The 27,427-nt window shown below is 46.6% G+C and overlaps 2 protein-coding genes across 4 annotated transcripts in view; one reads left to right on the top strand and one right to left on the bottom strand.

Moving 5' to 3' along the window:
• The window catches only part of RHOQ (ras homolog family member Q), a 35,908-nt gene extending 35,322 nt beyond the window's left edge, over nt 1–586 (bottom strand). The window contains exon 1 of one of the 2 annotated variants that reach the window (XM_079941270.1): nt 81–554. In XM_079941270.1, the coding sequence (XP_079797396.1) occupies nt 81–222 (142 nt within the window). In that variant the 5' untranslated portion in view covers nt 223–554. Of the gene's footprint in view, nt 1–80 lie in introns of both variants that reach the window. The other variant, XM_079941269.1, reaches the window with a different exon arrangement.
• Nucleotides 587–657: 71 nt separating this feature from the next.
• On the top strand, nt 658–26,247 carry ATP6V1E2 (ATPase H+ transporting V1 subunit E2). Of its 2 annotated transcripts, none has more exons than XM_079941263.1 (4): nt 658–854; nt 1,743–1,825; nt 15,032–16,791; nt 22,949–26,247. In XM_079941263.1, the coding sequence occupies exon 4, from the start codon at nt 23,052–23,054 to the stop codon at nt 23,730–23,732; it is 681 nt and encodes a 226-aa protein (XP_079797389.1). In that variant the 5' UTR covers nt 658–854; nt 1,743–1,825; nt 15,032–16,791; nt 22,949–23,051; the 3' UTR covers nt 23,733–26,247. The 2 variants fall into 2 exon arrangements, with proteins under 2 accessions (XP_079797389.1, XP_079797390.1); XM_079941264.1 differs by having other exon boundaries at nt 23,044–26,247.
• Nucleotides 26,248–27,427: the final 1,180 nt, after the last annotated feature.

Raw genomic sequence — 27,427 nt, forward strand, 5'->3', positions numbered from 1 at the left:
CGGTGAGGGGGCTCAGCCAAAGTTGCTCCAAAGTTCCCAGCCCGGGGAGCGGCCCCTTAGTCAGCACTTCCGAGGCTTACCTGCGTAGTGGTCGAAGACGGTGGGCACGTACTCCTCCGGGAAGGCGTCGTTGGCATAGCTCATGAGTAGGCACGTCTTGCCCACCGCCCCGTCGCCGACCACCACGCACTTGAGCATCAGCGCGCCGGGCCCGTGAGCCATGCTGCGGCCGGCCGGCCTCCGGGCATGGTCCCCCCGGAGCCCCCGCCCCGGCCCCGGGCTCAGCCCCAGCCCGCCTGGGGGGTCCGCCGCCGCCGCCGCTCAGCGCAGCACGGCCGACCCCCCGGCCCCATGCAGCGACTCCCCCCGCCCGAGGGGAGGGGGCGGCGGGCCCGGGGCGCTGCCGCCGCCTCGGTCGCTGCCCGGATCCCCGCCCGGGCCCCGGTCGCCGCGCCCGCCCGCTGCCCCCGCCGCTCGGCGCCCGCGCCCTCTCCCCGGCCCGGCCTCCCCAGGAGGATCCGCTGGATCATAAGACTGGCCGGCCCCGGGGGAGACGGCAACTTTGGGGAGGGCGGCGGAGGGGAGGGGCCAGGCGGCTCTCCCCGCCCAGCGCCGGCCCGGGCCCCCTCCCCGCTCGGCCCCGGAGGAGGGCGGGCCCAGGCGCCTCCCCGGATTGCGGGCTGCCGGCTCCGCGCCCCCGCCCGCCCGCCTGCCTGCCGGCTCCCGCGCCCCGCGCCCCGCGCCCCGCCCGCGGACGCAGCTCGGCCCTGCCGGCTCACCCTAGCTTGACTCCCCGCGAGGGCTGTGGGGAGGGGGCGAGGAGGAGGAGCCGAGGAGGAGCGACGGGGAGGAAGGTGAGACTGGGGGAGGGGGCCGAGCGACCAGCGCTCGCGAGGAGGCGAGGGCTCCTCGCGAAAGTGTGCGCAACGCCCAGAAGCGTCCACAGGCTCCGATGCTGGGAGAAGACGTGGAGGCCTCTTGGGGAACCGCGACGACTCTTATGATGACGCAATAGTCATGAAAAATTATTTACGTATATTTAAACTCCACCCGGAAGGCAGGATCCATTCTGTCGGCCTCTAAGTGCACAACAGAACTAGAAATCGGGAAGGAAGAAAGGGCAAGAGAGTTAAAAAATTTTTTTTAATTTTTAAAAAATTTTCACTCTCACGCACGGGGTGATGGGGGAGGGGTGGCGGTGGTCCCTGAGCTGGAAAGTAGGGACTCCTGACTTACTGCTCCGTCCCGCCTCCCACCATCCCCACCACCCCATGCTGTTCACGGCAGAGCTTGAGTCATTTACTACGAAACTGGTGTCTAAGGGAGTTACAGCATCTTGAACCACTGACGCACCCCCGCACCAGCCAGAGAAGGGAGACTCTGCGACTCTGGATGCGGCGGGTGTACCTTTGCTCCCCCTATAGGCGACATTCTCTGAGGCCCCTTTACAGTCCCAGTGTCCCTCGAAGGTGTTAGGTTGTGATCCCTGAGGAGTGATACACTCTAGAGCTCTAAGACGCGGCCTGTGATCCAGGCAACCACCCCTGTCTTCCTGCCTGGGCGATGCTTGCTTGGAAACACCCGTCAGGCCAGGTCGCGTTCACTCGCCAACAGTGCTGCTTCTAACTTTAGGCCCTGGGGCCGGGGGGTGGGGGTGGGGTGGGGGGGGAGAATACTCTGCACGTAGCCACCACACCCTCCCTCCCCTTGCTGACAGGAGATAAATCGCTTCCTTTCATCAGTTCACAGGATCAGAAAATGCTGTGTTGAGAGGCACCGCAGAGGTCAACTGGACCACCTCCCTTAGATCTCCCTGAGGTTGCAGGTAAGCAAATTGAGACGCAGAGAGGTGAAGTGGTTATGTCAAAGGCTTCCAGCTAATTCCAGCATTCAAGGACTTGGAACACACTTTGGGAAATGCTCAGTTATGTCCTCACGCCACACTTCCCAGGCCTCAACTCTCAAACCCCAAATCTGATTTCCATTGTCCTGCAAGACTTCCTGGATTCTTGGAAGTTCCTTGTGGGGTCCCACTGAACGTCTCACCAGACCCCTCCATTTGTGTCTGAGTGTGGGTATTTACATTGCCAGCTGCTTTAGGTTATGCAGTGAATCTGGAAGATATTTTTTATGTACTGAATGACAGGTTAAGGAAGGCAGTTCAGTGCCTTGAAGTCAGATCTTGGTTCAAGACTAGTCTCTGCCACTTCCTTCTAGAGGGGAAGAAAGGAGCACTTGCCCCCTTTGCCTACAGGACTACTTCTTCAGACAGCATTTGCTGGGACTGGGATTGTGAAAGGAGGGTCTATCAGGAGAGGTTAAGGAGCTACCGGGCGCACTCAGCCTAGAGAGGGCATTTGGGTCTGGCTCTGACGGTACTTAGCAGTGTGACCTTGAGCATATGCCACTTCTGTTCTTGGGGCCTCTGCTTTCTCATCTATAAATGTGAGCTCATCCATAAGGGTGAGGTCAGGGCTCACCTTTGAGAACGCTAGGGCTCTTCACAATGTGTCCTGAGAGATCCTGGCAAAAGCTTTGGGCCAGGGGAGAAGCAGTTGTTAGAGACATGGGGACGGCCTTTTCGAGGGATAATGAGGTCTGTCCCAGGACTGGAGGATAGAGGCTTCCCCCACTGAGGACTCCAGCCTCTCAGTTCTCATGCTGCTTTTCAGTGCGGCAGATATTTACCAGGGATCCAGAGAGCTGGAGGATTAGCTCTAGAACCTTGAAAAATGGAAGGGACTCCAGGTTCTGATGCTTTGGGAGAAGCTCTGGGAATATCAGAACACTCCAAGTGGGGAACTGCTGTCAGATGAATCATGCAGTGGTGACTTCATTGATGACGGTGACCTCATCCCTTTGGCCCATAGAAAAGCCAAGACTGACTGCCAGGAGTACTTTGAGCTCTGGACTGATTCCACCAGTTGAATGTAGAGTAGGAGGGAGACGGGAGAATTATCCTAGATGCCCAGGTCAGCCCAATGATGGGTTAGCTGGAAGGACCAAACAGATCTCAACAAATAATTACTATATAATGTGATCAGTGCTGTGATCGAGGATAAAGAACAGTCTTTGGCAAGTGCAGGGAGGCTGTTAGTACCTAGCTCTAGATGTGCTGAGGAAGGATTTGCAGAAGGGTGTCATTGGCCTGGGGGTTAAGAGGCCAATAGGAGTAAGATAAGAATGCCTAGGAAAGACAGCCCTGCCCCCCAGCAAGAAGGAACAGCACACAGCTTCTTGGGAATAGTGAGCCATGTAGGTGGACAGATGCGGGATTAGTGGTGCAGGGCAACTGGTTTGTATGTAATTGAGAACTATGTGATGCTGCCAGGCCATGGGCCTCTGGAAGCCACGTTAAGAGCATGCAGGGCCCCACCCGGGCATGCAGGGCTCCACCAGAACCTCGAAGAATGGAAGAGACTCACAGGATATTCACGAGTTCCTATTTCTGGTTATCCCTGGTACCCTGTCGTACCTACTGGTCTTCAGTTAGTCACTTGATTTAACAAGTCCCCCTTCCCTTTTTGCCTAGTGGGTGTGGGTTGGTTTTCTGTCACTGGTAACCAAGGGAATCTTGACTATGTTAGTATTATCACTACAGTTGAGATAAGTGATGTGCAGCGAAATTCAGAAATTTGCCCAAAGTCATGTAGCTGGTAAGTGGCAGAGCTAGCTTTCAAAATGGTCAGTCTTCTGAGCTCATGCTACTTCCCATGTTCCACATGAAGGAGGCATTAAAAGTTTCAGTAGGAAATGACAAGTTTAGAGCTGTCTTTTGAGAAGATCACTCTGGGAGTGGTGTGAGAACGTGGATTTAGAGGGGACGAGAGTGAAGGCAGAGGAAGTGAGGAGAGAGGTCACGAAGGTCTGAACCAGGCATGGCTGTGTAAATGAAAAGGAGGCCATGGGTAGCAGGATATTTTAATTAATTAATTTTTGGCTGCATTGGGTCTTTGTTGCTGTGCGCGGGCTTTCTCTAGTTGCGGTGAGCGGGGGCTACTCTTCGTTGTGGTGTGTGGGCTTCTCATTGCAGTGGTTTCTTTTGTTGCAGAGCATGGGCTCTAGGCACGTGGGCTTCAGTAGTTGTGGCACGTGGGCTCAGTAGTTGTGGCTCACAGGCTTAGTTGCTCCGTGGCACGTGAGATCTTCCAGGACCAGGGCTCGAACCTGTGTCCCCTGCACTGGCAGGTGGATTCTTAATTGCTGTGCCACCAGGGAAGTCCCTAGCAGGATATTTAGATGACCAAGTCCACAGGGCTTGGTAACACAGCATGGGGAAGGGCTAGGATACCTCTGAGGCGTTATCCATTGACGTATGATTCCATTGACATATTCCTTCTCTCCATTCCTTTTTAATCTCCTCTGTTTTTATCCTCCTTATTTTAGTTTTCTTCCTTACTTTTAAAAACTTTCCCATCTCCTCTTGGTGCCTAACCATGAGACCAACTGCCTAAATCAAGCTGAGAGTAGATCTCTAGAAGGACATTAAGTTTCTGTCATTTTGTTTGTGTTCCCTCACATTCACCCCCAAAATGGAAAACTGGATTCCAATGGATCATTTGGTGTCATGATGCTTTGGGTTGCAAGTAATAGGAAAGTCAACCCAAACTGGCTTCAACAGCAAAGGGAGTATATGGACTTCTTTGACTGAAACATACAGAAGTAGCTCAAGCTTCGGGCATGGCTTGATCAAAACTCTGGATCTATTTTTTTCTTCACTTCTCTCAGTTTTTCTCTTCTCTTTGGGCCAGCTTCCTACTTAGGTTGCTTTCTCTCTTGAAAACAGAATGGTTGTACCAGGTCCAGGCATTACCACCCGTACACCACACTGCCCAGGAGGAGAAAGAGCTTCTCTTGACTCACTGATTGCACAAAAGTCTTGGACTTTCTCTGATCAGATTAGCTGAGTTCATCATGGTGGCCAGCAGAATGTCAGACGCTCGTTGCCTTAGGCCTGGGCTATTGGCCATCCCTGAAACCATCACTGTGACAAGGGATTGGGACTATCCTGATTAGGCCTATCAGGGCCCACCCCAAGGCCAGGATTTTAATCCCACTTAGGTTCTATGGTTCCTGCACAGCGGGCGGCAGGCATCGCAGGCATCTGGGGAATATATGCTGGGGAGGCGACCAGCAATATCTATTACATCTGGATTGTTGCCCACCAGTCAAAGTTTCTAGGCCTCCCCAAGCTATACTAGAAATAAAGAACTTTAGGAAAAGCAGATTTCAAGGGAAGAAGGAAGTGAGAAGGATCTAAGTCAAATCTATGATTTGTTTCAAATTTCAGTCAGTTGGTTTGTCAGTACATGAATCCATGCTTGGTGTGAACCCCTAATTCTTGGCTGACAGTAGGTACACTCTGCCCCCTTCAAATTTCCTTCTTAGAGTTACTGGTAAGGAGGTAAAGTGGTTATCATCCTTTTACCCCGTCCCCTCTGCTCTTCAGTTATGCTTCTTGTCTCCATACATGCTTCTTTTCTCTTTGCAGACTGCAGACTCTTCATTCCCCAGAGCTCTCTTGCTTCCCAGACTTCACCTGTCCCACGATCATAGCATCATGCTATGTGCCATACCTATTCCTCTTTTCCTTCCCACCACTAAAGCTCCCATCTGCATCCTTTTCTCTTAGGGCTCAGATGTAATATACCTTGCACATTTTTTTTAGCTAAGATACCAATGGCTTAAACACTGCAGCAATTTCTTAAAGGTCAACGGTTCCTAATGATCAGAATGATAAAAAAAATCCAATAAATCTGGCTCACTTGTTTTTCATTTCTAGTTATGTTTCTAGAATGCATCTAGATCTCTTTTTTCCAGTTCATTACATACCAGGAACTCAGAAGTAAACCCCAGCCTCTGAGAATTTGGGCTCAAGCATCTTTAATAATGTTTTCCGATCTTCATTCCTAACTACCTTTTGCTGCAGCCTAGGTCAGGAGACCAGTCGTTATACCTGATGGCATTGCCCCCATTGCTGAATCATGAAAAGGACACTTCTTTAGAGGTTGCTGGTGCAGAATACTCATATGATCTGGGAGTGACCACCTCTTATAAGGTCCAAAGGAGGCTGGATCATAGATCCCTCTTCCAGAAATGAAATTAATGATTTTATTCCAGGCTTCAGTACTAAGAGTGCCAGAAAACCATCTGAGACTCATTTATGATTGTTCTTGCACGGTGGATGTTGTGGTCACTGAGTATTATAAGCACGTTTTGAATTTGGGAAATCTGCCACTTCGTAAGTCATGGTAGGAAGAAAAGATCGCCCCTTCTGGAAGCCGAAAGTTACAGACCCTTGCTTTCATTGTCAGACTCAAGAGCTGAAGTGACTAGAGTTAAATAAATACAGGGCACGCTTTCTGGAGGTTGCAGCTTTAGTGTTGGGTACACAACTCAGTACTAAACACAGGAAGTGGCACACAGGGTGGGTGGTGGTGTTGGTTGTGGTGTGACTGAGTTCCTGGTGCAGAAGTGACTGCCGTACACACTGACTGTCTAGAATTTGGTGGCAGCGATGACACCAGAAGTGATTTTCTCATCAGAGCAGGTCCTGAGGCGTGTGTTGGGCGTGGCTCCTGGAAAGACAGTCTTGAGCAGCTGTACCAGCCTGCCCACGATCTTGTGTGCTGTGCATGGTCCTTGGAGGTTCCTTTGCTGTTCAGTGAGCCCCTGACAGCTTCTGTTCCTCGCACCGCAGCCTCTTGAGAAGAGGTTGGAGGAGCGGATCACTATATTGAATGTGCTTCCTGCAGTGGGAGCAGAGATTCCCACTTCTACCAGACCAACCTCTGTCTTAGTCCATTCGGGCTGCTATAACAAAATGCCACACACTGGGTAGCTAATAAACAACAGAACTTTATTTTTCATAGCTCTGGGGGATGGAAATCCAGGATCAGGGTACCAGCATGGTTGGGGAGGGCCCTCTTCTGGGTTGCAGACATGGCAGAAGGGGCAAAGGGACTCTGTTGGGCCTCTTTTATAAAGGCGCTAATCCCACTCATGGGGCCTCTACCCTCATGACCTACTCACCTCTCGAAGGCCCCTACTAAGACCATTACTTTGGGCATTAGGTTCCAGCATACGAATTTTGTGGGGACACGTTCAACCTATATACCTTCCTAATGTAAGCAGTTCGAAACTTGCACAAAATATATGAAATCACTGTTTTCAGATATTGAACATAGCACAGGACTGTGATTTCTGAAAGAAAGGAACAAATGAGGCAAGCTCTACTACTAATTACCCTTTCTGCTGGAAGTACTTTCTGAATTGCAGCACAGTAAGGGGGAACCAAAGTTGACCATAGTGATCTTGCTGAGTCCAAGAGACGGCTGAGGAGACTTTTCAAGGCTGAGTACCAGATAGGGGGGAGTGTCCTCTTGAGTCCGTTGCTGATACTAAGTTGCTCGTGCATAGAGTGAAACTCCACCATGGTAGGCAAAGAACTGCCAGGGAACATGAGCTGATTGGTTCCCAGGGCTCACACAGGGCTGGGGGATGTTTGAGTTTCAACCAGCCAATGTGAAGAGACCTATTGAATGTCCAAAGAAATCAGTAGAAACTCCAGAAGGGTTATGCATTAGTAGAAGGGCTAAATTAGCCCTGAAGTAGAAGCAATTCTAGACCCCCAAGCCTCATATAGAACGAATTTATCCACTATTATGATAACTGCTGAGCAAAACAAATTTCATCATTTCTTTAAGGACAAAAACAAAATAAAGACATTAAACAACATAAATTTCAGAAAGTCAAGAGTCACTAGATATGTAAAGAATAGAGAACTGTAACCAGAAAAATCAATCAATAGAAACAAACCCAGAAATGACAGAGGTAATGGAATTGGCAGGCAAAGACTTAAAAAAGAATTAGAAATAAACCCAAAGATTTAAAGGAAAATGGGAACATGGGGAGGAAGGAAATGGAAGATATAAAAAGGAACCAAGGGCTTCCCTGGTGGCGCAGTGGTTAAGAATCTGCCTGCCAATGCAGGGGACACAAGAGAAGCCACCGCAGTGAGGAGCCCGCACAACCCAACGACGTGTAGCCCTCGCTTGCTGCAACTAGAGAAAGCCTGTGTGCAGCAACGAAGACCCAATGCAGCCAAAAATAAATAAATAAATAAAATTTTTTAAAAAAGGAACCAAATCAAACTTCTAGAGTTTAAGAATGCAATACCTGAAATGAAAAATTCACTGACTGAGCTTAACAGCTGATTGGACACTGTAGAAGAAAGTACCTGTGACATTGAAGACATAGCAGTATCCAAACTAAAGAGAAAAAGACTAATGGAATAAAACAAAACAAAAAACACCATAGCTGTATCCTAAACTCTGCATTCCTGAGACCTTCAGTTAAAGATAGGAATTTCCAGCAGATGTCATTGGGACAGGACTAACTGTCAACCCCTTTACAATGATAGTGAAATAATTTTTTTTAAATTAATTAATTCTTATTTTTGGCTGTGTTGAGTCTTTATTGCTGTGCGTGGGCTTATTAGGGTGGTTTCTCTTGTTGCGGAGCACAAGCTCTAGGTACGTGGGCTTCGGTAGTTGTGGCATGCGGGCTCAGTAGTTGTGGCTTGTGGGCTCTAGAGTGCAGGCTCAGTACTTGTGGCGCATGGGCTTAGTTGCTCCGTGGCATGTGGGATCTTCCCGGACCAGAGGTCAAACCCATGTCCCCTGCATTGGCAGGTGGATTCTTAATCACTACACCACCAGGGAAGTCCCTGAAATAATTTTATGTTGGTTGGTAAATGCTTCCTACCCTGAACCCACCTCTACCCCCACCATGCTCCAGTCAACCTAGGCCTTTCCCTGGCTCCCTCTGACTTTCTGATTCAACATCTAAAGGATAATGCCCCCAGCAGAGAAGGAGGCCTTCAAGACCCTGTTCCAGCAGAGGCAGGACTATTTTGGTTGGTTGGTCATTAATTATGTCAAGTGTCATCCCTGAGTGGGGTGTAGGTTAGGATTGTGAGAGCCTTGCCTGGGACTTCAAATCACCTCTCTGAGTAGAATAGTCTCAACCAGAGGACCCTGGGCAAATTCATTTAAATAATTTAGATTTTAAAAATTCTTATTGAGCTCTGTGTTGCAGGAATGTGGGTGGGACAGGAGGAGGTGTCCCCCTTGTGGCAGGCCACTGCAGCACCTCTTCCATCTTCATATTCCTCTCTCCTCATCTGAAAGACAGTTACAAATCCCTAGGATTGTGACAGTCTATACGGGAGACTCTTTCCTCACTACCCATCCATTCATCTGTGGGTCCAACACATAATGCTTAACGCTACTGCTATGTACTAGACTCTGGGTGAAGCGTTAAGATGAGTGCAGAGGGGGTCAGAAATAGCACTTTTCCCAACCAGGTCATTGTGGAAGTCACTATGCATGGTGAGGGACAGAGTTGGGTGGATACACTCTCCTCCTCGCCAACCAGTACCTTCGCTGCGTCTGGGGTTGAGCTGTGTCTCTCAGCAGAGGTGAAGCCAGTCAGGACTATCACAGTGAGAGTTAAGTCAATACTAAAGGAGCGCTTGGCATCTGAATGCATCCCCTGATCCGGGGACGGGTACCAAACGTTCCTGATGTCCCTGAACTAGCAGAGCATCTGCTCTCGGGCCTGTCCCTGGCTCTGGCTCAGAGGCTGGAGGCTTGGCCGGCCAGCTCCCTCTGAAGGGCTTGTGTCCTGGGGCTCCTCGCCGACTTCAAACCCACCCTCTGGCCCCTGGAGGCTTTCTGGGCTGACTGCTGGCCCGCATCTACCACCCCCCAAGCAGCTTGGGAGTGCAGTTCTGGGAAGGACAGGATGACTGGGGTGGTGTTTTGTGAATGACGACCTCTGACGTTCACCTAGCACTTTACAAAGCTTCTTCACTCCTCACATCCTTTGGCTTTCACAAAATTCCTCATTAACACCCTTTCTGTAAACAGATGAGGCTTTGTGTCTTTATCCAGATGGAATTCAGGCAGATTGTGAACCTTTATCCAGATCACCCGGCCTGTGAGTGACATCAGGACCGAAACTTTTACCTTTGATGCTCCGTCCAGCGCACTTCTCATGACACCAGCTATGGCCCGTGGGGGCATCCGAGCCAGAGAGAGGCCTCCTACTTCAGGGGCAGCCTGGTTCCCACCCGTGGTTACCATCCCGTGACGTCCTGTGACCAACCAGCCCGTGGGACACACTCAATAGATATTAGCCATATAAGCTGCTTATACATCTTGTAGCCAGAATCTCAGACCACTCCCACCCACCCCCATCCCCACCTTAAAGGGGGCCTGTCTTGGGGGACGAATACTTTGATAAATCGATTGTGGGAGAACTTACAAGGGTCTGCTTGAGTAACGATGGTTGTTTTCTAAGGAGGGTGGATTCAATTAACACGAAGTCAGTGTTTTCCAAATGTTTTGTACAGCAAATCACAGTAACCCATACATTTTCATTGTGAACCAGAATACGTATGTACATATATATCATATATTTAACAAAGGTTTGACAGAACAACACTTAAACTTAACTACCTGTAATGAACTCTGGGTTTTCTATTCCATTTGGCTTCACGGCCCATACTTTGAAAAACCCTGCCCTAGGGGCTCTGCTGAGTGGCTACCTGGCTGGCAGCTGGAGTTGAGTGCTCAGGACCACAAAGTTGTAAGAACTCCTACAACTAAACAACAAAAACAACCTGATTTTTAAAATGGGCAAAGGCCTGAATAGACATTTCTCCAAAGGAAATATGTAAATGCCCAATAAGCATGTGAAAAGATATTCAACATCACTAATCATTAGGAAAATGCAAATCAAAACTATAATGAGTACCACCTCACACCCATTAGGAAAGCTGTTATCAAAAAACCAGAAAATAACAAAAATTGGTGAGGATGTGAAGAAATTGGAACCCTTGTTGCATTGCTGGTGAGATTATAAAATGGTGCAGCCACTGGGGAAAATGGTGGGGCAGTTTCCTCAAAAAAGGAAACAGCATTGCCATGTGATCCAGCAATTCCACTTCTAGGTAAGTACCCCAAAGAATTGAAAGCAGAGACTTGAACAGATACTTGTACACCCACATTCAGAGGAATGTTATTCACAATAGCCAAAAGGTGGAAGCAACCCAGATGTCCACTGATGACTGAACAAAATGTGATGTGTACATACAATGGTGTTCTTCAGCCCTTATAAAGGAAGGAGATTCTGACAAGTGCTATGACATGGAGGAATCTTGAAGACATTATGCTAAGCGAAATAAGTCAGTCACAAAGGACACATATTAAATGATTCCACCTCTGTGAGGTTCCTAGAATAATCAAATTCATAGACACAAAGTAGCAAGGTGGTTGCCAGGGACTAGGGAGAGGAGGGAATGGGGGTTAGTGTTTGATGGGTACGAAGTTCTGGAGATGATTGGTGGTGTCTGTTGCACAACAATGTGAATATATTTAATGCCACTGAACATTACTTAGTGGTTAAAATGATAAAAACTTATGTGTATTTTACCACAATAAGACAAAGAAAAAAGATAAATGGATTTTACTTTTTAAATGGGATTTCCGGCTTCTCTAAAATATCAGATCTTGTGCCCAAGTCCCCATTTCCAAAAGGCAGCAGAAGCCTGGGCCCTTTAGGCAGGGATGAAACAGAAGGGCCTTTTTTTTTTGCAGGTGGGGGGAACCACCACTGAAAACCTTTAGCTATGCAACTTTGTGGCAAATTGCTCTTGGGGGGAACTTGATTCCTTTGAAGTAACCTTCCTGCAGACGTTTGAAAAGGAGAAATCAAGTTGTGAATTCTTTTTTTATATATAAATTTTTTTATTTTATTTATTTATTTTTGGCTGCGTTGGGTGTTTGTTGCTGCGCGCGGCCTTTCTCTAATTGTGGCGAGCGGGGGCTACTCTTCATTGCAGTGCACCGGCTTCTCATTGCAGTGGCCTCTTGTTGCGGAGCGCGGGCTCTAGGCACGCGGGCTTCAGTAGTTGTGGCACATGGGCTCAGTAATTGTGGCTCGCGGGCTCTAGAGCGCAAGCTCAGTAGTTGTGGCGCACGGGCTTAGTTGCTCCGCGGCATGTGGGATCTTCCTGGACCAGGGATCAAACCCATGTCCCCTGCATTGGCAGGTGGATTCTTAACTACTGCGCCACCAGGGAAGCCCTAAGTTGTGAATTCTTAATGTAAATTATTTAGGGAGAAATGTTTCTGACCCTGCCCGGTTCTCTCCTTTATATTACCTGCCTGCCTGTAGTGGCATTAGCTTTCTCCAGCCCCAACCAAAGCCTGCTTTGCCACTGGGATGGAGTTCTTAGATTAAAACTGTATGTGGCCCCTTAGTTATCAGCAATTGAAGCAGGGATAAAGCTTTGTGGACGCTTCTCTGATTTCCGCTCTGGGTGTCTCCTTTTACTTTCAGACCAAATGAACTCTCTGGCTGCTGCTTTGTCTCCCCACAGCTGGCTCGGGAGGGAGCAGGGTGCATCACACCCGCTTTCCCACATCTTCACGCTGAGCTGAGCTGCTCAGCCCTGTGGGTGGAGCTGCAGCAGGTGCTGCCAGGGCCAGTCCCTGAGTCATCAAACCTGCTGGCTCTTGTACCACATCTCCTTCCATCTCGTGTTCATGTCCAAGCCCTCATCCATGCAGTCTCGACCCGGCATTTACTTACAGCCAGGCTCTCCTGCCTCCACCATCACCAGGCTAATCTTTCTAAACCCAGGTATGGCCAAGGTACATCCCTACTGAGAAGCCTTTGATAGGGCTCCTTAGCCTAATGTCCCAGCTCTCAGTGTGACATTTCAAACCTTCCCCAGTTGAACTCCGTCTTTCTAGACATCACTCACTCCCACTGCCACTGCAGGCCTGTCTGCTGCCACACCAATCTGTTCTCTGCACTCAGACCTCCTACACATTCCCAGTACGGTGTCTCTGCCCACAGTGTTCTCCCTGTCTAGACAATCTCACTCTGTCTTCCTGCTTCTCAGAATTGTTTGTTCTTCAGTGCCCATCTGTACTTCTCCCTCCCAGCTTGACCCCTTGCTCAGAGGACGACTCCTTCAGCTGAAGCCTGTGGCCACACAGCCTGTGTGCTCTCCTGGCTTTTATCACATCCCATGTTGGGTGCAGGTACCTTTCCATATTTCTGAACCAAAGTCCTCTCTGGAAACCCCAAGGTATTGCTTCGAGTCAGGTATCCATCACAGCTTGATCGATTCTTGCCTATTTGGATAAATCCTCCTTCACGAATACTGTCTACTAGCTAACCTTTTCCAGGTGACCTGCCTCCAGTTAAAACATGTGTGGTCACTAATGGTGTGTCCCAAACCACCCACTACATGGTCTACCTGGTTGCAGAGAAGTTCATTATAAAAGAGCCCATGGTGAGCTGGGGAGGGGCTTTTAGGGATTGGATCCCTTCATTTGCTTAGCTTTCTTGGAACTGCTGATTCCTAACAGATCACACTGTAGTGTGATTTCCTGTTTACCTGTACATCTCCCTCATGACGTCGTAGGCTTGGGAGGTGGGCTGGTGTCTGCTTGTTCTCTATCTCCAGTGTCTACACAGTGCCTGGCACATGGTAGATGTTCAACAAATATTTCTTGAAAGACAGAAAAGGGAATGCCCCCTTCCCACATATTTATTTATAAATTATTTATTTATTTGGTTGCGGCAAGTGCGCTCCTTAGTTGTGACTCTCTCAGGCTCCTTAGTTGTGGCATGTGTGCTCCTTAGTTGTGGCATGTGTGTTCCTTAGTTGAGGCCAGTGGGCTCCTTAGTTGTGGCTCATGGGCTCCTTAGTTGCGGCTTGCTGGTTCCTTAGTTGTGGCACGTGGGCTCCTTAGTTGCAGTAGGTGGGCTACTTAGTTGCAGCTCACCGGCTCCTTAGTCATGGCATGAGAACTCTTAGTTGTGGCATGCATGTGGGATCTAGTTCCCTGACCAGGGATCAAACCCCAGCCTCCTGCCTTGGGAGCATGGAGTCTTAACCACTGCTCCATCAGGGAAGTCCCCCTTCCCACATGTTTAGTATTTAAATTTAGTATTCTAAATTGCTTCGCCCACTTCCTGGGCCCTGCAAGTTGCCCCATGCTCCGAGCTCTGGAAAGCCCCTTCCCTTCCTCACGCTGTAATGTCTGAGTGTCTGGAGGCCCTGGTTTGGCGCTGCTTCTCTTTCAGCCAGGGTTACGGAGCCCACACCCAGACACATCCACCCTCAGACTTACTTACAAATCCCAGCTAGAATGAGGAACAGTTGCTTCAGGGTCTGGGCAGGGCTTCAGGGTGACGGACACATTTTGCCCACCAAGCACGCCTGCCACCCCTTCTTCCCGCTAATGGTGACGAGGATTCCCCAAGGTGCACACCGGATCACACAGGTGAGGCCGGGGAGGAGAGATTTCCAAGCCCACACTTCCTCTAAGAATGCCTCTTATACCTACAAATACAAAATCATCAGTTTTGAAATGTCTTCTTCCCTAAGGTCGTAAGAAGGGGTTTCTGGGGATGCTGGCAATGTCCTGCTGCTTGACCCGGGTGCTGGTTACAGGATATTTGCCTCATAATAATTCATTAAGCCATACACTTTTCTGAATGTGTATTACATTTCACAGTAAAAAAGAAAGTACCCCACACACACCCGCCCCAGCCTCAGGGCCTTAATCCAATCAATTCATGTTTAACCAGTGCCTGTCTGCATCCAGCCCCTGCTAGAGAAAGAGATTCTTGTCCTCAAGGAATTTCCTGGAGGAAGGAAGGTAACTAGAGCATCAGAAGACTCCGAATCCAGCTCTGAATTATATCTGGAAAATAGGCCATGCTGTCATTTTGAGGAGGAGTCCAGAGGTCAAGGAGGTAGTGGGGCTCAAACTGGGCTGAAGATGTAGGTGGGATTTAGGTAAGTGGAGAGGAGCAGAGGAAGGCATTGTAGCTGAGAGAACTGTAAGATCAAGAGCTGTTAGGTAAGACTGAGCCTGATGTGTCTGGGGGGCAATGAAGAAACCCTAGTACTGAATAGTTGTTTTTGTTTTTTTTTTTGCAGTACGTGGGCCTCTCACTGTTGTGGCCCCTCCCGTTGCGAAGCACAGGCTCCGGACACGCAGGCTCAGCACCCATGGCTCACGGGCCCAGCTGCTCCGCGGCATGTGGGATCTTCCCAGACCGGGGCACAAACCCGTGTCCCCTGCATCGGCAGGCGGACTCTCAACCACTGCGCCACCAGGGAAGCCCAGTACTGAATAGTTTATGGGAGTACGACTCTCTTGGAGAGCTCTAGATCTGCCCCCAGCCCCAAACATGGGCAGGGTGGATGCCACTTACAGTGCAAGCCTGCCTTATCTGAATGGAGAATCCTGTGCCCTTGTGCAAGAGCCGACACGTGTGTTTCACATTTCTTAAGTTCGTTTTGTTGTTTTGTTCAAGCCACAGGCTCAAGTGGGCTCATAATCCCCATCCCAGACAGACTGGAAGTTACATCTGCCAGACACATTACTCGGGCACCCGAGTTCATGCAGAGACACTTACTTGTTCAATTCCTGACTTTTAGCCCTGCCCCACCCTGCAGCTGCCTTCAAGTCCCAGCACTGATAGACTGAGTAGAAGTGGGAGTCAGAAGAAGTATGAGAACTCAGGACTGCAGATTCAGAGACTGTGACAGGCTGTGGGATGACTCTACCCCAGCCTCAGCCCAAGAGCCCTGGAATTCCAGGACTTTACCTACCATCACCAAGGATATGGCTGGCCACCTGAGACCATGGGTGAATGTGCCACGAAGTGCCGGGAGGTTCCCAAACTCCGTGCAGGGCTCCTAATTTTAATATAAGGAAGCAAGACTAGGATGTGTTTCTACTTATTTTAGGGAGTGGAAATCAAATCAGTCATAAGTACTCTGTACACACAGAGAGTGACTGTGATGAGGCTTAAAGCGGAGGGGAAGAGCTAGTAATAATATAGTACTAGTGATGCTGATAATGACAGTAACTACCAAGCGTGAAGATTAACTTTGTGCTTGGCAGTATGCTAAACATTCACTTCTTCCATTTAAGCCTCACAATAATCCTATGATGTGCATGCTATTATTATTTCCATTTTACGGATGGAGAAACTGAGGCTTCAAGGCATGAGCTGCTTTCCCAAAGTCATACAAATGTTAAGTGCAGAAGTAGGATCTGAATTCCAGCAGTCTCACTCCAGCAACCATACTGTGGAAGCCGGCGATGCCTCCTTAAGCCCTGTCTGGGCTTGGAGAGGATGTCCTCCCTGATGGACCGGAGCATGCCAGCCCCTGTGGCTGGTGTGGCATTCTGAAAGGCTGTCTGGCAAGTTTTGCTTGCTCTGGTTTCTCACTAAAACAACCTTTGGATTTGGCTTCCCAGGCGACTCACATACAGGAAAAGAGGGCCATGACCTGCCAACATGACAGCTGTATTTTTCACTAGTAACTTAATAAACTGGCTGCCTGGGTTCACATACATACCTGTTTCTGACAGCTTGGTTAAGGTGAGCCCACCCCAGAGCTGAGGCCCACCATGTGCCAACTTAATTGAGATTCTGGGCATGCAAGCGTAGCCCCCAGCTGAGGCCTCTGTGCCAAGGAAATTCCTCTTGGCCTCCTTTTGGCTGGTTTGGCCCGCCTTCCCCAGTGACAGTCTGGCTCTTTGGATTCGAGCTGCCTGGTCAAACTGTGAGGGTCTGCAGAAAGAAGGAAGCAACAGTGCCAGGTGCCAGTGCGTGTTCCAAGTTCCACATTCTGCCTACAGACGCCCGGCGCCAGAGCAAAGGCTGGCCCTTGGCAGTGGACTGGTAAGGATTTGTCTGGTACATTTTTTCCTTTACACACTTAACCTGGGACTTCCTGCATCTCTTACTCTCTCTGCTTTCATTCATGGTGGCTTCCAAAGCTGGTGATTAGCAGGGTTACCCAGAGAGCCCTTTTTTAAAAATATTTAATGGACTTGTCTTATTTAGGAGCAGAGAATGTTTTGCTCTGTTTACAAAAGTGCAGTTTAAGAAAAATTACATCCTAAAATAGTGGGAATGGGTGGGGTAAATCATTTTCTTTTTAACTTCCAATGACAGTTTGTAAGGTTGAACTCGAAGTCTTGGTCTTTGTCAGAAACACGGGGTTGTTTTTCCACCAAGCTTGGTGAATGGTGCATCTTTCTGGGACAGCATTTTTTTTTTTTTTTTTTTGCAGTACGCGGGCCTCTCACTGTTGTGGCCTCTCCTGTTGCGGAGCACAGGCTCCGGACGCGCAGGCTCAGCGGCCATGGCTCACGGTCCTAGCCGCTGCGCGGCATGTGGGATCTTCCCGGACCGGGGCACGAACCCGTGTCCCCTGCATCGGCAGGTGGACTCTCAACCACTGCGCCACCAGGGAAGCCCCCCCTTTTTTTTAATTGTAAAAGACACATAACATGAAATCTACCCTCTTAACAAAATTTTAAGTGTACAGTACAGTATTAACTATATGCACATTGTTGTACAGCAGATCTCTTTTTCACCTTGCATGACTGAAACTTTATACCCATTAAACACAACTTTCTAATTCCCCTCCACCTGGCCCCTGGCAACCATCATTCTACTTTCTGCTCCTGTGAATTTGACTACTTCAGATCCCTCATTTAAGTGTAATCGTGCAGTATTTTTCCTGTGACTGGCTTATTTCACTTAGCATAATAATGTCCTCAAGGTTCATCCATTATGTAGCATATGACAGGATTTCCTTGTCATATTTAAGGCAAAATAATATTTCATTCAATGTATATACAACATTTTCTTTATCCATTCAATCATCAGTAGACATTTAGGTTGTTTCCACCTCTTGGTTATTGTGAATAAAGCTCCAATGAACATGGGAATGCAAATATCTCTTTGAGATCCTGTTTTCAGTTCTTTTGGATAAATATCCAGAAGTGAGATTGTTGGATCATACGGGAGTCTTTAATCCATTTTGAGTTGATTTCTGTATATGATGTAAGATGAGGGTCCAATTTCATTCTTTTGCATGAGATATATTTAGTTTTCCTAGTACCGTTTGTTGAAGAGACTATTCCCGTTGTGTAGTCTTGGCACCCTTGTTTGAAGATTATTTTACTGTATTTGTGTGGGTTTATTTCTAGGATCTCTATTCTGTTATATTGGTCTATCTGTCTGCTAGTACTATGCTGTTTCGATTACTGTAGGCTTGTAATATATTTTGAAGTTAGGAGTGTGAAGCCTCCAGCTTTGTTTTCTTTCAAGATTGTTTTTGCTATTCAGGGTTCTTTGTGGTTTCACATGAATTTTAGGATTGTTTTTTCTGTTTCTTAAAAAAATGCCGTTGAGACTTGGCCTCTGAATAGGCCAAGGAATAGGAATAGCACTGAATTTGTAGATCACTTTGAGTAGTATGAACAGTATTAAGTGTTCTAATCCATGAACATGGGATGTCTTTCCATTTATTTGTGTCTTTAAATTCTTTCAGTAGTGATTTGTAGTTTTTAGTGTTCAACTATTTAGCTTCCTTGGTTAAATTTATTCCTAGTATTTTGTTCTTTTTGATGACATTGTAAATGGAATTGTTTTCTTAATTTTCCTTTTGGATTATTCATTTTTATTGTATAGAAACAATTGCTTTTTATATGTTGATTTTGTATCTCTCCAATTTTGATGTCTTTTTTGTCTTTCTCATGTCTAATTGCTGTAGCTAGGACTTCCAATGTTATGTTGAATAAAAGTGGCAAGAGTGGACATCCTTGCCTTCCTTATTCCTCATGTTAGAAGAAAAGCTTTCAGTTTTTCACTGTTGTGTATGAATGACGTTAGCTGTGCACTTTTCATATATGATCTGCATTATATAGAGGTAATTTCCTTCTATTCCTAGTTCGTTTTTTTTGATCATGAAAGGATGTTTAATTTTGTCAAATGCCTTTTCTGCATCTACTGAGATGATCATGTGATTTTATCTTTCTTTCTGTTAATGTGGTGTATCGCATTGATTGATTTTTGTATGTTGAACCATCCTTGCATTCCAGGGATAAATCCCACTTGGTCATGGTGTATAATTCTTTTAATGTGCTATTGAATTCGGTTTGCTAATATTTTGTTGAGATTTTTGCATCTGTGTTCATCAGGGATATTAGCTTGCAGTTTTCTTTTCTTGTAGTGTCTTTCTGGCTTTGGTATCAGGATAATGCTGACCTCTTAAAATGAATTTGAAAGGGTTCCCTCCTCTTCAGTTTTCTGGAAGAGTTCTCAGGAGTTGGCATTAATTTTTAAAAAAATTTTTGTAGAGGGCTTCCCTGGTGGCACAGTGCTTGAGAGTCCACCTGCCGATGCAGGGGACACGGGTTCGTGCCGCGGTCTGGGAAGATCCCACGTGCCATGGAGCGGCTGGGCCCGTGAGCCATGGCCGCTGAACCTGCACGTCCAGAGCCTGTGCTCTGCAACGGGAGAGGCCACAACAGTGAGAGGGCTGCGTACTGCAAAAATAAATAAATAAATAAATAAAAAATTGTAGAATTCTCCTTTGAGGCTATCTGGTCTTGGGCTTTTTTTTTTTTTTTTTTTTTTGGTTGGGAGGTTTTGATTACTGGTTCAATCTCCTTACTAGTTATAGATAAGTTCAGATTTTCTATTTCTGCATGGTTCAGCCTTGGTAGGTAGTATGTTTCTAGGAATTTATCCATTTCTTTTAGGTTTTCCAATTTGTTGGTGTATGGTTGTTCAGAGTAGTCCCTTACAATGCTTTTTATTTCTGTGGCATCAGTATGATGATTTTATGTATTTGAGTCTTCTTTTTTTCTTAGTCTAGCTAAAGGTTGTCAGTTATATCTTTTCAAAAGCTAACTCTTAGTTTCATTGATTCTTTTCCATTTTTCTATTTCATTTATTTCTGCCCTAAGTTTTATTATTTCCTTCCTTCTGCTAATTTTGGGCTTAGTTTTTCTTTTCCTAGTTCCTTAATGTATAAAGTTAAGTTGCATATTTGAAATCTTTCTTTTTAGACGTAGGCTTTTACAGCTATAAACTTTTCTTAGTACCGCTTTTGCTGCGTCCCAAGTTTTGGTATGTGTATTTCATTTTTGTTTGTCTCAAGATATTTTCTGATTTCCCTTTAGATATCTTCTTTGGTCCATTGGTTGTTCAAGAGAGTGTTGTTTAATTTCTACATATTTGTGTTTTCCATTTTTCCTTCTGCTACTGATTTCTAGCTTAATTCCATTGTGGTTAGAAAAGATACTTGGTATGATTTCAGTCTTCTTAAGTTTGTTAAGGCTTTGTTTGTGACCTAACATGTAATCCATGCTGGAGAGTGTTAAAACTGTGCTTGAAAAAAATGTGTGTTTTGCTGCTGGTGGTGGAATATTTTGCTGTGTCGTCTGTTAGGTCTATTTGATCTATATCATTGTTAAAGTCCTGTGTTTCCTTATTGATCTTCTCTCTGGATAGTTTATTCATCATTGGAAGTGAGATATTGACATCTCTTAATATTACTGTGTTCCTGACTATTACTTTCTTCAGTTCTGTTAATGTTTACTTTATATATTTGGGTACTCTGATGTTGGGTGCATATATATCTATAGTTACTATATCTTCTTAGTGAATTGACCTTTTTATCATTATAAAATGTCCTTCTTTTACTCTTATGACAGTTTTTGACTTAAAATATATTTTATATCAGTATGGCCACTCCTGCTCTCTTTTGGTTACCATTAGCACAGAATATCTTTCTCCATCCTTTCACTTTCAGCCTATGTGTGTTCTTAAACCTAAAGTGAGTCTCCTGTAGACAGCATATAATTGGATCTTGTTTTGTTTTTAATTTATTCAGCCACTCTATAGCTTTTGATTAGGGAGTTTAATTTACATTTAAAATAGTTGCTTATAAAGAAGGATGTGCTATTGTCATTTTGTTCATTGTTTCCTGTCTGCTTTGTAGCTTTTTTTTTGCCCCTCTCTTGATGTCTTTGTGTTTCACTGATTTGTTTTAGTGACATGATTTGATTCCTTTCTCATTTTTGTTTGTGAATCTGGGTGTCTGTTTCCTTCCTCAGACTTGGGGAGTTTGGAGCCATTATTTCTTCAAATAAGATTTCTGCTCCTTTCTTTCTGTCTCTTCAGCTTCTGGGGCTCCTATATTACATATATTAATCCACTTGATGGTGTTCCATATGTCTCTTAGGCTTTCTTCACTTTAAAAAAATTTGCTTCTCCAACAATAATAGATAATTTCAAATGGCCTGTCCTCGAGTTTGCTGTTTATTTCTTCTCCATAATCAAGTCTGTTGTTGAACACCTCTTGTGAATTTTTCAATTCAGTTATTGTATTCTTTAGCTCCAAATTTTCTGTTTGGTTCTTTTTAATATTTTCCATCTCTTTATTGCTAGTCTTATTTTTTTCATAGACCATTTTCCTGGGCTCGTTAAGCATCCCAGTGAGTCTTTTTTTTTTCTTTTCTATTATGGTTTATTACAGGATATTGAATATAGTTTCCTGCGCTATACAATAGGACTGTATTGTTTATCCATTCTATATATAATAGTTTGCATCTGCTAGTCCCAAACTCCCAATCCAACCCTCCCCCGCACTCCCTACCCCTTGGCAACACAAGTCTGTTCTCTCTGTCTGAGTCTGTTTCTTTTTTGTAGATAAGTTCATTTGTGTCATATTTTATATTCCACATATAAGTGATATCGTATAGCATTTGTCTTTCTCTTTCTGACTTACTTCGTTTAGTGCAGTAATCTCTGAGTCCATCCATGTAGCTGCAAATGGCATTATTTCATATTTTTTATGACCGAGTAATATTCCATTGTATATATATACCACATCTTCTTTATCCATTCATCTGTCAATGGACATTTAGGTTGTTTCCATGACTTGGCTATTGTAAATAGTGCTGCTATGAACATAGGGGTGCATGTATCTTTTCAAATTATAGTTTTGTTTGGATATATGCCCAGGAGTGGGGTTGCTGAATCATACGGCAACTCTATTTTTAATTTTTTTTTTTTTTTTTTGCGGTACCTGGGCCTCTCACTGTTGTGGCCTCTCCCATTGCGGAGCACAGGCTCGGAACGCGCAGACTCAGTGGCCATGGCTCACGGGCCCAGCCGTTCCACGGCATGTGGGATCTTCCCGGACCAGGGCACGAACCCGTGTCCCCTGCATCGGCAGGCGGACTCTCAACCACTGCGGCACCAGGGAAGCCCTATTTTTAATTTTTTGAGGAACCTCCATACTGTTCTCCATAGTGAGGACACCAGTTTACATTCCCACCACAGTATAGGGGGGTCCAGGGAGTCTTTTTAAGATATGGATTCCCAGACCCTACTGGCAGAAATACTAATTCAGTAGTCTGGAGTGGGGCCTGGAAAGCTGTATTTCTGAAAGGTCCCTTGGTGATTCATATGTACATCTAGGTTTGGAAACCACTTCCAGTTAAAAGACTACCTTCAACCCCTCCCACCTTGCAGTTCTCTCCAGGATGCCACCATCTGCCTATGAGTTTTCTGTCTCTTCGAATCAGTTGAGGGTCTAAAAATCTTTTTGCTTCAAGGCAACCTTCCTGGATTTTGCTTCAAAGCAACCTTCCTGTTTAACCACAAGTTTCTTATGACTCTCCCCAGCCCTCTCCAACCCAAAATGTGCCTACATTTTCCATTTTTGTATTAATTTGGCATTTCCATTCTCTCCACTTGCTATCTGTGATTGAACCATTGCTGACTAGAAGTCTTCCTGAGGTCTGCCCTAATCATCTCATTATTATTTGATGACAAAAAGGTGGTGAGCGTAGTAGAAATGGAACTCTGGGAACCCAGGTTTGGGTCTCTGTTCTACTAGGGTATGACCTTGGACAGGTTGCTTTCCCTCTCTGGGCTTCAGTTTCCTCCAAGTGATTCATGAATAGATGGTCTCCATGATCCTTCCCTTTGGACTCTGACTATATCCTTCCTCCCCTCATGCATTCCACAGCTCAGAATGTGGAACTCTGGAGACACTCCTGAAACTCTGCCCTAAGTCAAAGGAACCAGAGAGCCCACCAGTTCTCCCTCCACCTCCCTTTCCAGGAGCAGCCATGGCCCTGAGTGATGTCAATGTGCAGAAGCAGATTAAGCAGATGATGGCTTTCATTGAGCAGGAAGCCAACGAGAAGGCAGAAGAGATAGATGCCAAGGCTGAGGAAGAGTTCAGCATTGAGAAGGGACGCCTTGTGCAAACCCAGCGACTGAAGATTATGGAGTATTATGAGAAGAAAGAGAAGCAGATAGAGCAGCAGAAGAAAATCCAGATGTCTGCCATGAGGAATCAGGCAAGGCTGAAAGTCCTGAGAGCCCGAAACGACCTCGTCTCAGAGTTGCTGAATGATGCAAAGCTGAGACTCAGCAGGCTCGTGGCAGACCCAGTATTTTACCAGGGGCTGCTGGATAAACTCGTGCTCCAGGGTCTGCTCCGACTGCTGGAGCCCGTGGTGATTGTACGCTGCAGGCCGCAGGACCTCCTCCTGGTGGAGGCTGCAGTGCAAAAAGCCATCCCTCAATACACGACAGTCTCCCACAAACGTGTGGAAGTCCAAGTTGACAGAGGGGTGCAACTGGCTGCAGATGCGGCTGGAGGTGTGGAGGTCTACAGTGGTGATCAGAGAATAATGGTTTCCAATACTCTGGAAAGTCGACTGGATCTCTTATCCCAGCAAAAGATGCCAGAAATACGAAAGGCCTTGTTTGGAGCCAGTGCCAACAGGAAGTTCTTTCTATAAGCCTCTAGGAAGTGAAGCTCATGTTGAATTTCTAAGCTATAAAAGCATGAGTTATTAGGACAAAGGAAACCAGTAATATCTCCTCCTCTTTTTTGCTCTGGTATTAGTCTGTCTTCATGAAATACCCTTTGACTAGCTAAAGGCATTACACTTTGGAATAAAGCCTGACTTAGTGCTTAGCAACCTATTTCCAATTTATCTATACATATTACAGCCTCTTGTCAGTTGTACAGTCTATGTTGAAGGGAGTAGAGACATCTGCTCTTTAGCTCGTCCTCAAACTGAGATGTGAATGGTATTCTTGACCTATGGGTCTGGGTGTTCTAAAGCTCTTTAATATGTATGTGAAGTTTGTTTTTCTTCTTTTGTCTCAGCTTCTTGTTCTTATGTTATTTAATAAGGTCTAGAACTCTTTTTCATGTGTAGAGGGTCAACTTCACGGGTATATGGTACGTGCAGTCACACAGAGCTCCATGTCAGAAGAGCCTGGCGCTTGGGGTCTAATGCTTTATAGCCACTGTCTGGAAATTCTTAATTTTATATTTGCATGTGTCCTTTATAAGTGAAGTCCAGTGGGACTTTGGAGCATGTGTCAGGGACTTGGACCTTGGCTCACACGTAGTACTCATTCCCGAAGCCTACCCATCTCCCTGGGTTGGGTTCTTGCCCACCTGCTTCCCAGCACCCTGGTGCTCCAAGACCCTGCCTTCCCTTCCCTCAACTAGTGCTCATTGCTGCCCTCTGCCCAGTGTGCATGCAGGGAGGGTCTGTATGCTCCGTAGAATCTTAGGGCTGGGCATAATGGTGGCCATCTCTGCTCAGCTTGGCAGCTCCATGGCACATTCAGCAGGTGACTTGGTGAGCTTGGGTCTCTCACCCACCAGATACTGGGCACATCTCAGTGTGGAGGTTTAAAGACCCTGGGGTTCACCTGTCTCCTGTGGATTGGATCAGCCAGCCTGTTGGAATGGGAGATGCCTGGCTTGGCTTTCCTGACCCCAGCCTCGGTACAATGCATAGATCTGGGGGCTGGTGGGAAGGAGGGCCCAGCAGTTGTCAAGGTTGCTGGGCCTGAGTCTCGGGGAGGGATCTTCAGGAGCTTATAAGGGTCTGCACTTGCCCTGTGAAGTATCCTGTGCCTGATGGAGTTCTCCATTAGACAACTCGGTGTCTGGGGGCGACTTGGACTCATCTCTTGTGACCAGCTGGCTGCATCTTCTGGGAGAAGCCAAGAAATACAGTCACTGTGGTGATTCTCTATATGGGCATTGCACAGTATAAAGATAAATGATAAAATTCATGCTAAGGATTTTATATTGTAATTTTTATTTACTTAGACATTAAATAGCAAATAAACACCACGACAAGCCAAAAGAGAGACTGCAGAAGAAAAGAAAAAGCTTTATAAGTATTTTTAGTACCTTTAACTGTACTTTTTGAACAAAGGATTCCACAGTTTCATTTTACACTGGGCCCCATAAATTATGTAGCTGGTTCTGCATGTGTATGGTGATTTAAAGTCTAATTTATGCCTGAGTGTGATTTATGTGTTAAAGTAGAAGTTTTTTGAAGAAAAGAACCCCCAGGCAACTCTGCCAAGGACAAAGGTTGGCTTGTGTGGTCAGGAATTTATAAGGAACAGAAATCCCATGAAGCTCAAACACAGAGTAGGAGGCAGGTTATTAGTAAACAGGGGTGTCTCAAGGGAGCTCGGGACAGGAATCTGTCATGGTCTCAGGGGAGGGCTGGAACTGGGCATCAGAAAGCTTTCTGAAGTCCTCTAGATGGCTAGTTCATTTTCTTTTTTAAGCAGTGACTTTTTCTACTGTCCATTTTATTTTTTTATTATAATTATTTTTAAAACGTGAGGATTGATACTCTATTTTTTTATCTTTTTTTTTTTTTGGCTGCATTGGGTCTTTGTTGCTGCGTGTGGGCTTTCTCTAGTTGCAGCGAGCGGGGGCTACTCTTCTTTGCGGTGTGCTGGCTTCTCACTGCAGTGGCTTCTCTTAGTGTGGAGCACGGGTTCTAGGTCACGGGCTTCAGAAGTTGCAGCACATGGGCTTCAGTAGTTGTGGCACGTGGGCTCAGGAGTTGTGGCACATGGGCTTAGTTGCTCCGCAGCATGTGGGATCTTCACAGACCAGGGATTGAACCCGTGTCCCCTGCATTGGCAGGTGGATTCTTGCACCACCAGTGAAGTCCTCTACTGTCCATTTTAAATGGTGGAGTTTGCACGGTCCCCAGAGTTTACATGTATTAGTTCCAGAAACAAATTTGCTTTTCTTGGAGTTATTTTCTCTTTTCTTAGAAGGAATCCATTTGGCTCAATTCAGATTAGATGTCCACCTACAGTCCAGTTGGTGTCTGGGGCAGTTCTAAGAGAAAAGGGGGTCTTTGTCAGCTGAACAGACTCCTTAAAGGGTGTCTCCTTTGTGGGCCCTTTTGAGTTGTGAATTGACTCATTCATTGAAAATTTTCTGAATGCCAGCAATGAGCTAGGTGCTGTGCTAGCTCCTGGGCTGCAAAGAATACCATCTGGTCCTGTCCTCTAATTATAGACACATACACAGATGATAACATGGTGATGATACAACGTGGAAGTGCTGTATTCAGCATACTGTGGAAATACAGTAGCAGGTAGAGAGAGAGGTTCACAGAACACTTCGAGATGTTGGCAGTTGAGCTGGGGAAAGAACTTCAGGCAGAGGTGGGGGATGGGGTGGGGAGAGCATATACAAAGGCCCTGAGGTGTGAAAAAGCAAGTTGTGTTTGAGGACCTGTGTGTAGTTCAGTGTGATGGAGTGTGAGGGGTGAAGGGAAGTGACACGGATGAGGCTGGAAAGATGGACACAGCCTGATTATGTGTGCTTCCTGCCCTGCTCAGGAATTAGATGAAATCTGGTGTGTGTGTGTGTGGGGGGGGGTGTAGGTGATGCAGGCTCATTGAAGGACTTTATTTATTTTTAAGTTTTTTGGCCGCACCTCACAGCATGCGGGATCTTAGTTCCCCAGCCAGGGATCGAACCCACACCCCCTGCACTGGAAGCACGGAGTCTTAACCTCTGGACCGCCGGGGAAGTCCCTGACAACTGGACTTTTAAAAGATTATTCTAGTGCCACTGTATGTGGAGGACACATTGGAGGGAGGGAGAGACTGCAGGCAGGAGCCCGGTTGGGGAACTGTTTATCAGCCCAGGTGGGAGATGACAGTCTCCCCAGCTTTTTGGTGAGGCAGGTCAAATTCTTTGATACACAGGCCAGAGGAGATCAGAATCAGTGACCTGTGTCCTATCCGCTGCCACCTCCCTGCCTTCCACCTCAATAAATCCTTTCACTTGTCCAGGGCTTGAGGCTTTCCATCACAGTTTCACACCATCTTACAAATCCCCCGGACTCTCCCTCAGAGCCCCCCGCCTTTCTCTCCCAGCCATCATTCCAGGCCCCGCAAAGCATTCCCTTCCCACTTGCCTGAGCCCCCAGACACCTCCCATTCTGGGAACTTGAACCCCACTTCAAGCTGTATAACCCAGGAGTGTCTAGCTCCCTGGTCCACCCCAGGTCCGGCCCTCTGAGCTGGCCTCAGTCCGTTATTGGGGCCCCCGACAATACTTCATGTCCCCCAAATTGACATTAAGTCATCTCCCTTGCAAAATAGTTTTAATGAAAGGTTTTATGGGAAGTTGAGGAGAGCT

This window comes from Stenella coeruleoalba (genome assembly GCF_951394435.1).
Source record: "Stenella coeruleoalba genome assembly, chromosome: 13".
NCBI classification, from domain to species: Eukaryota; Metazoa; Chordata; class Mammalia; order Artiodactyla; family Delphinidae; genus Stenella; species Stenella coeruleoalba.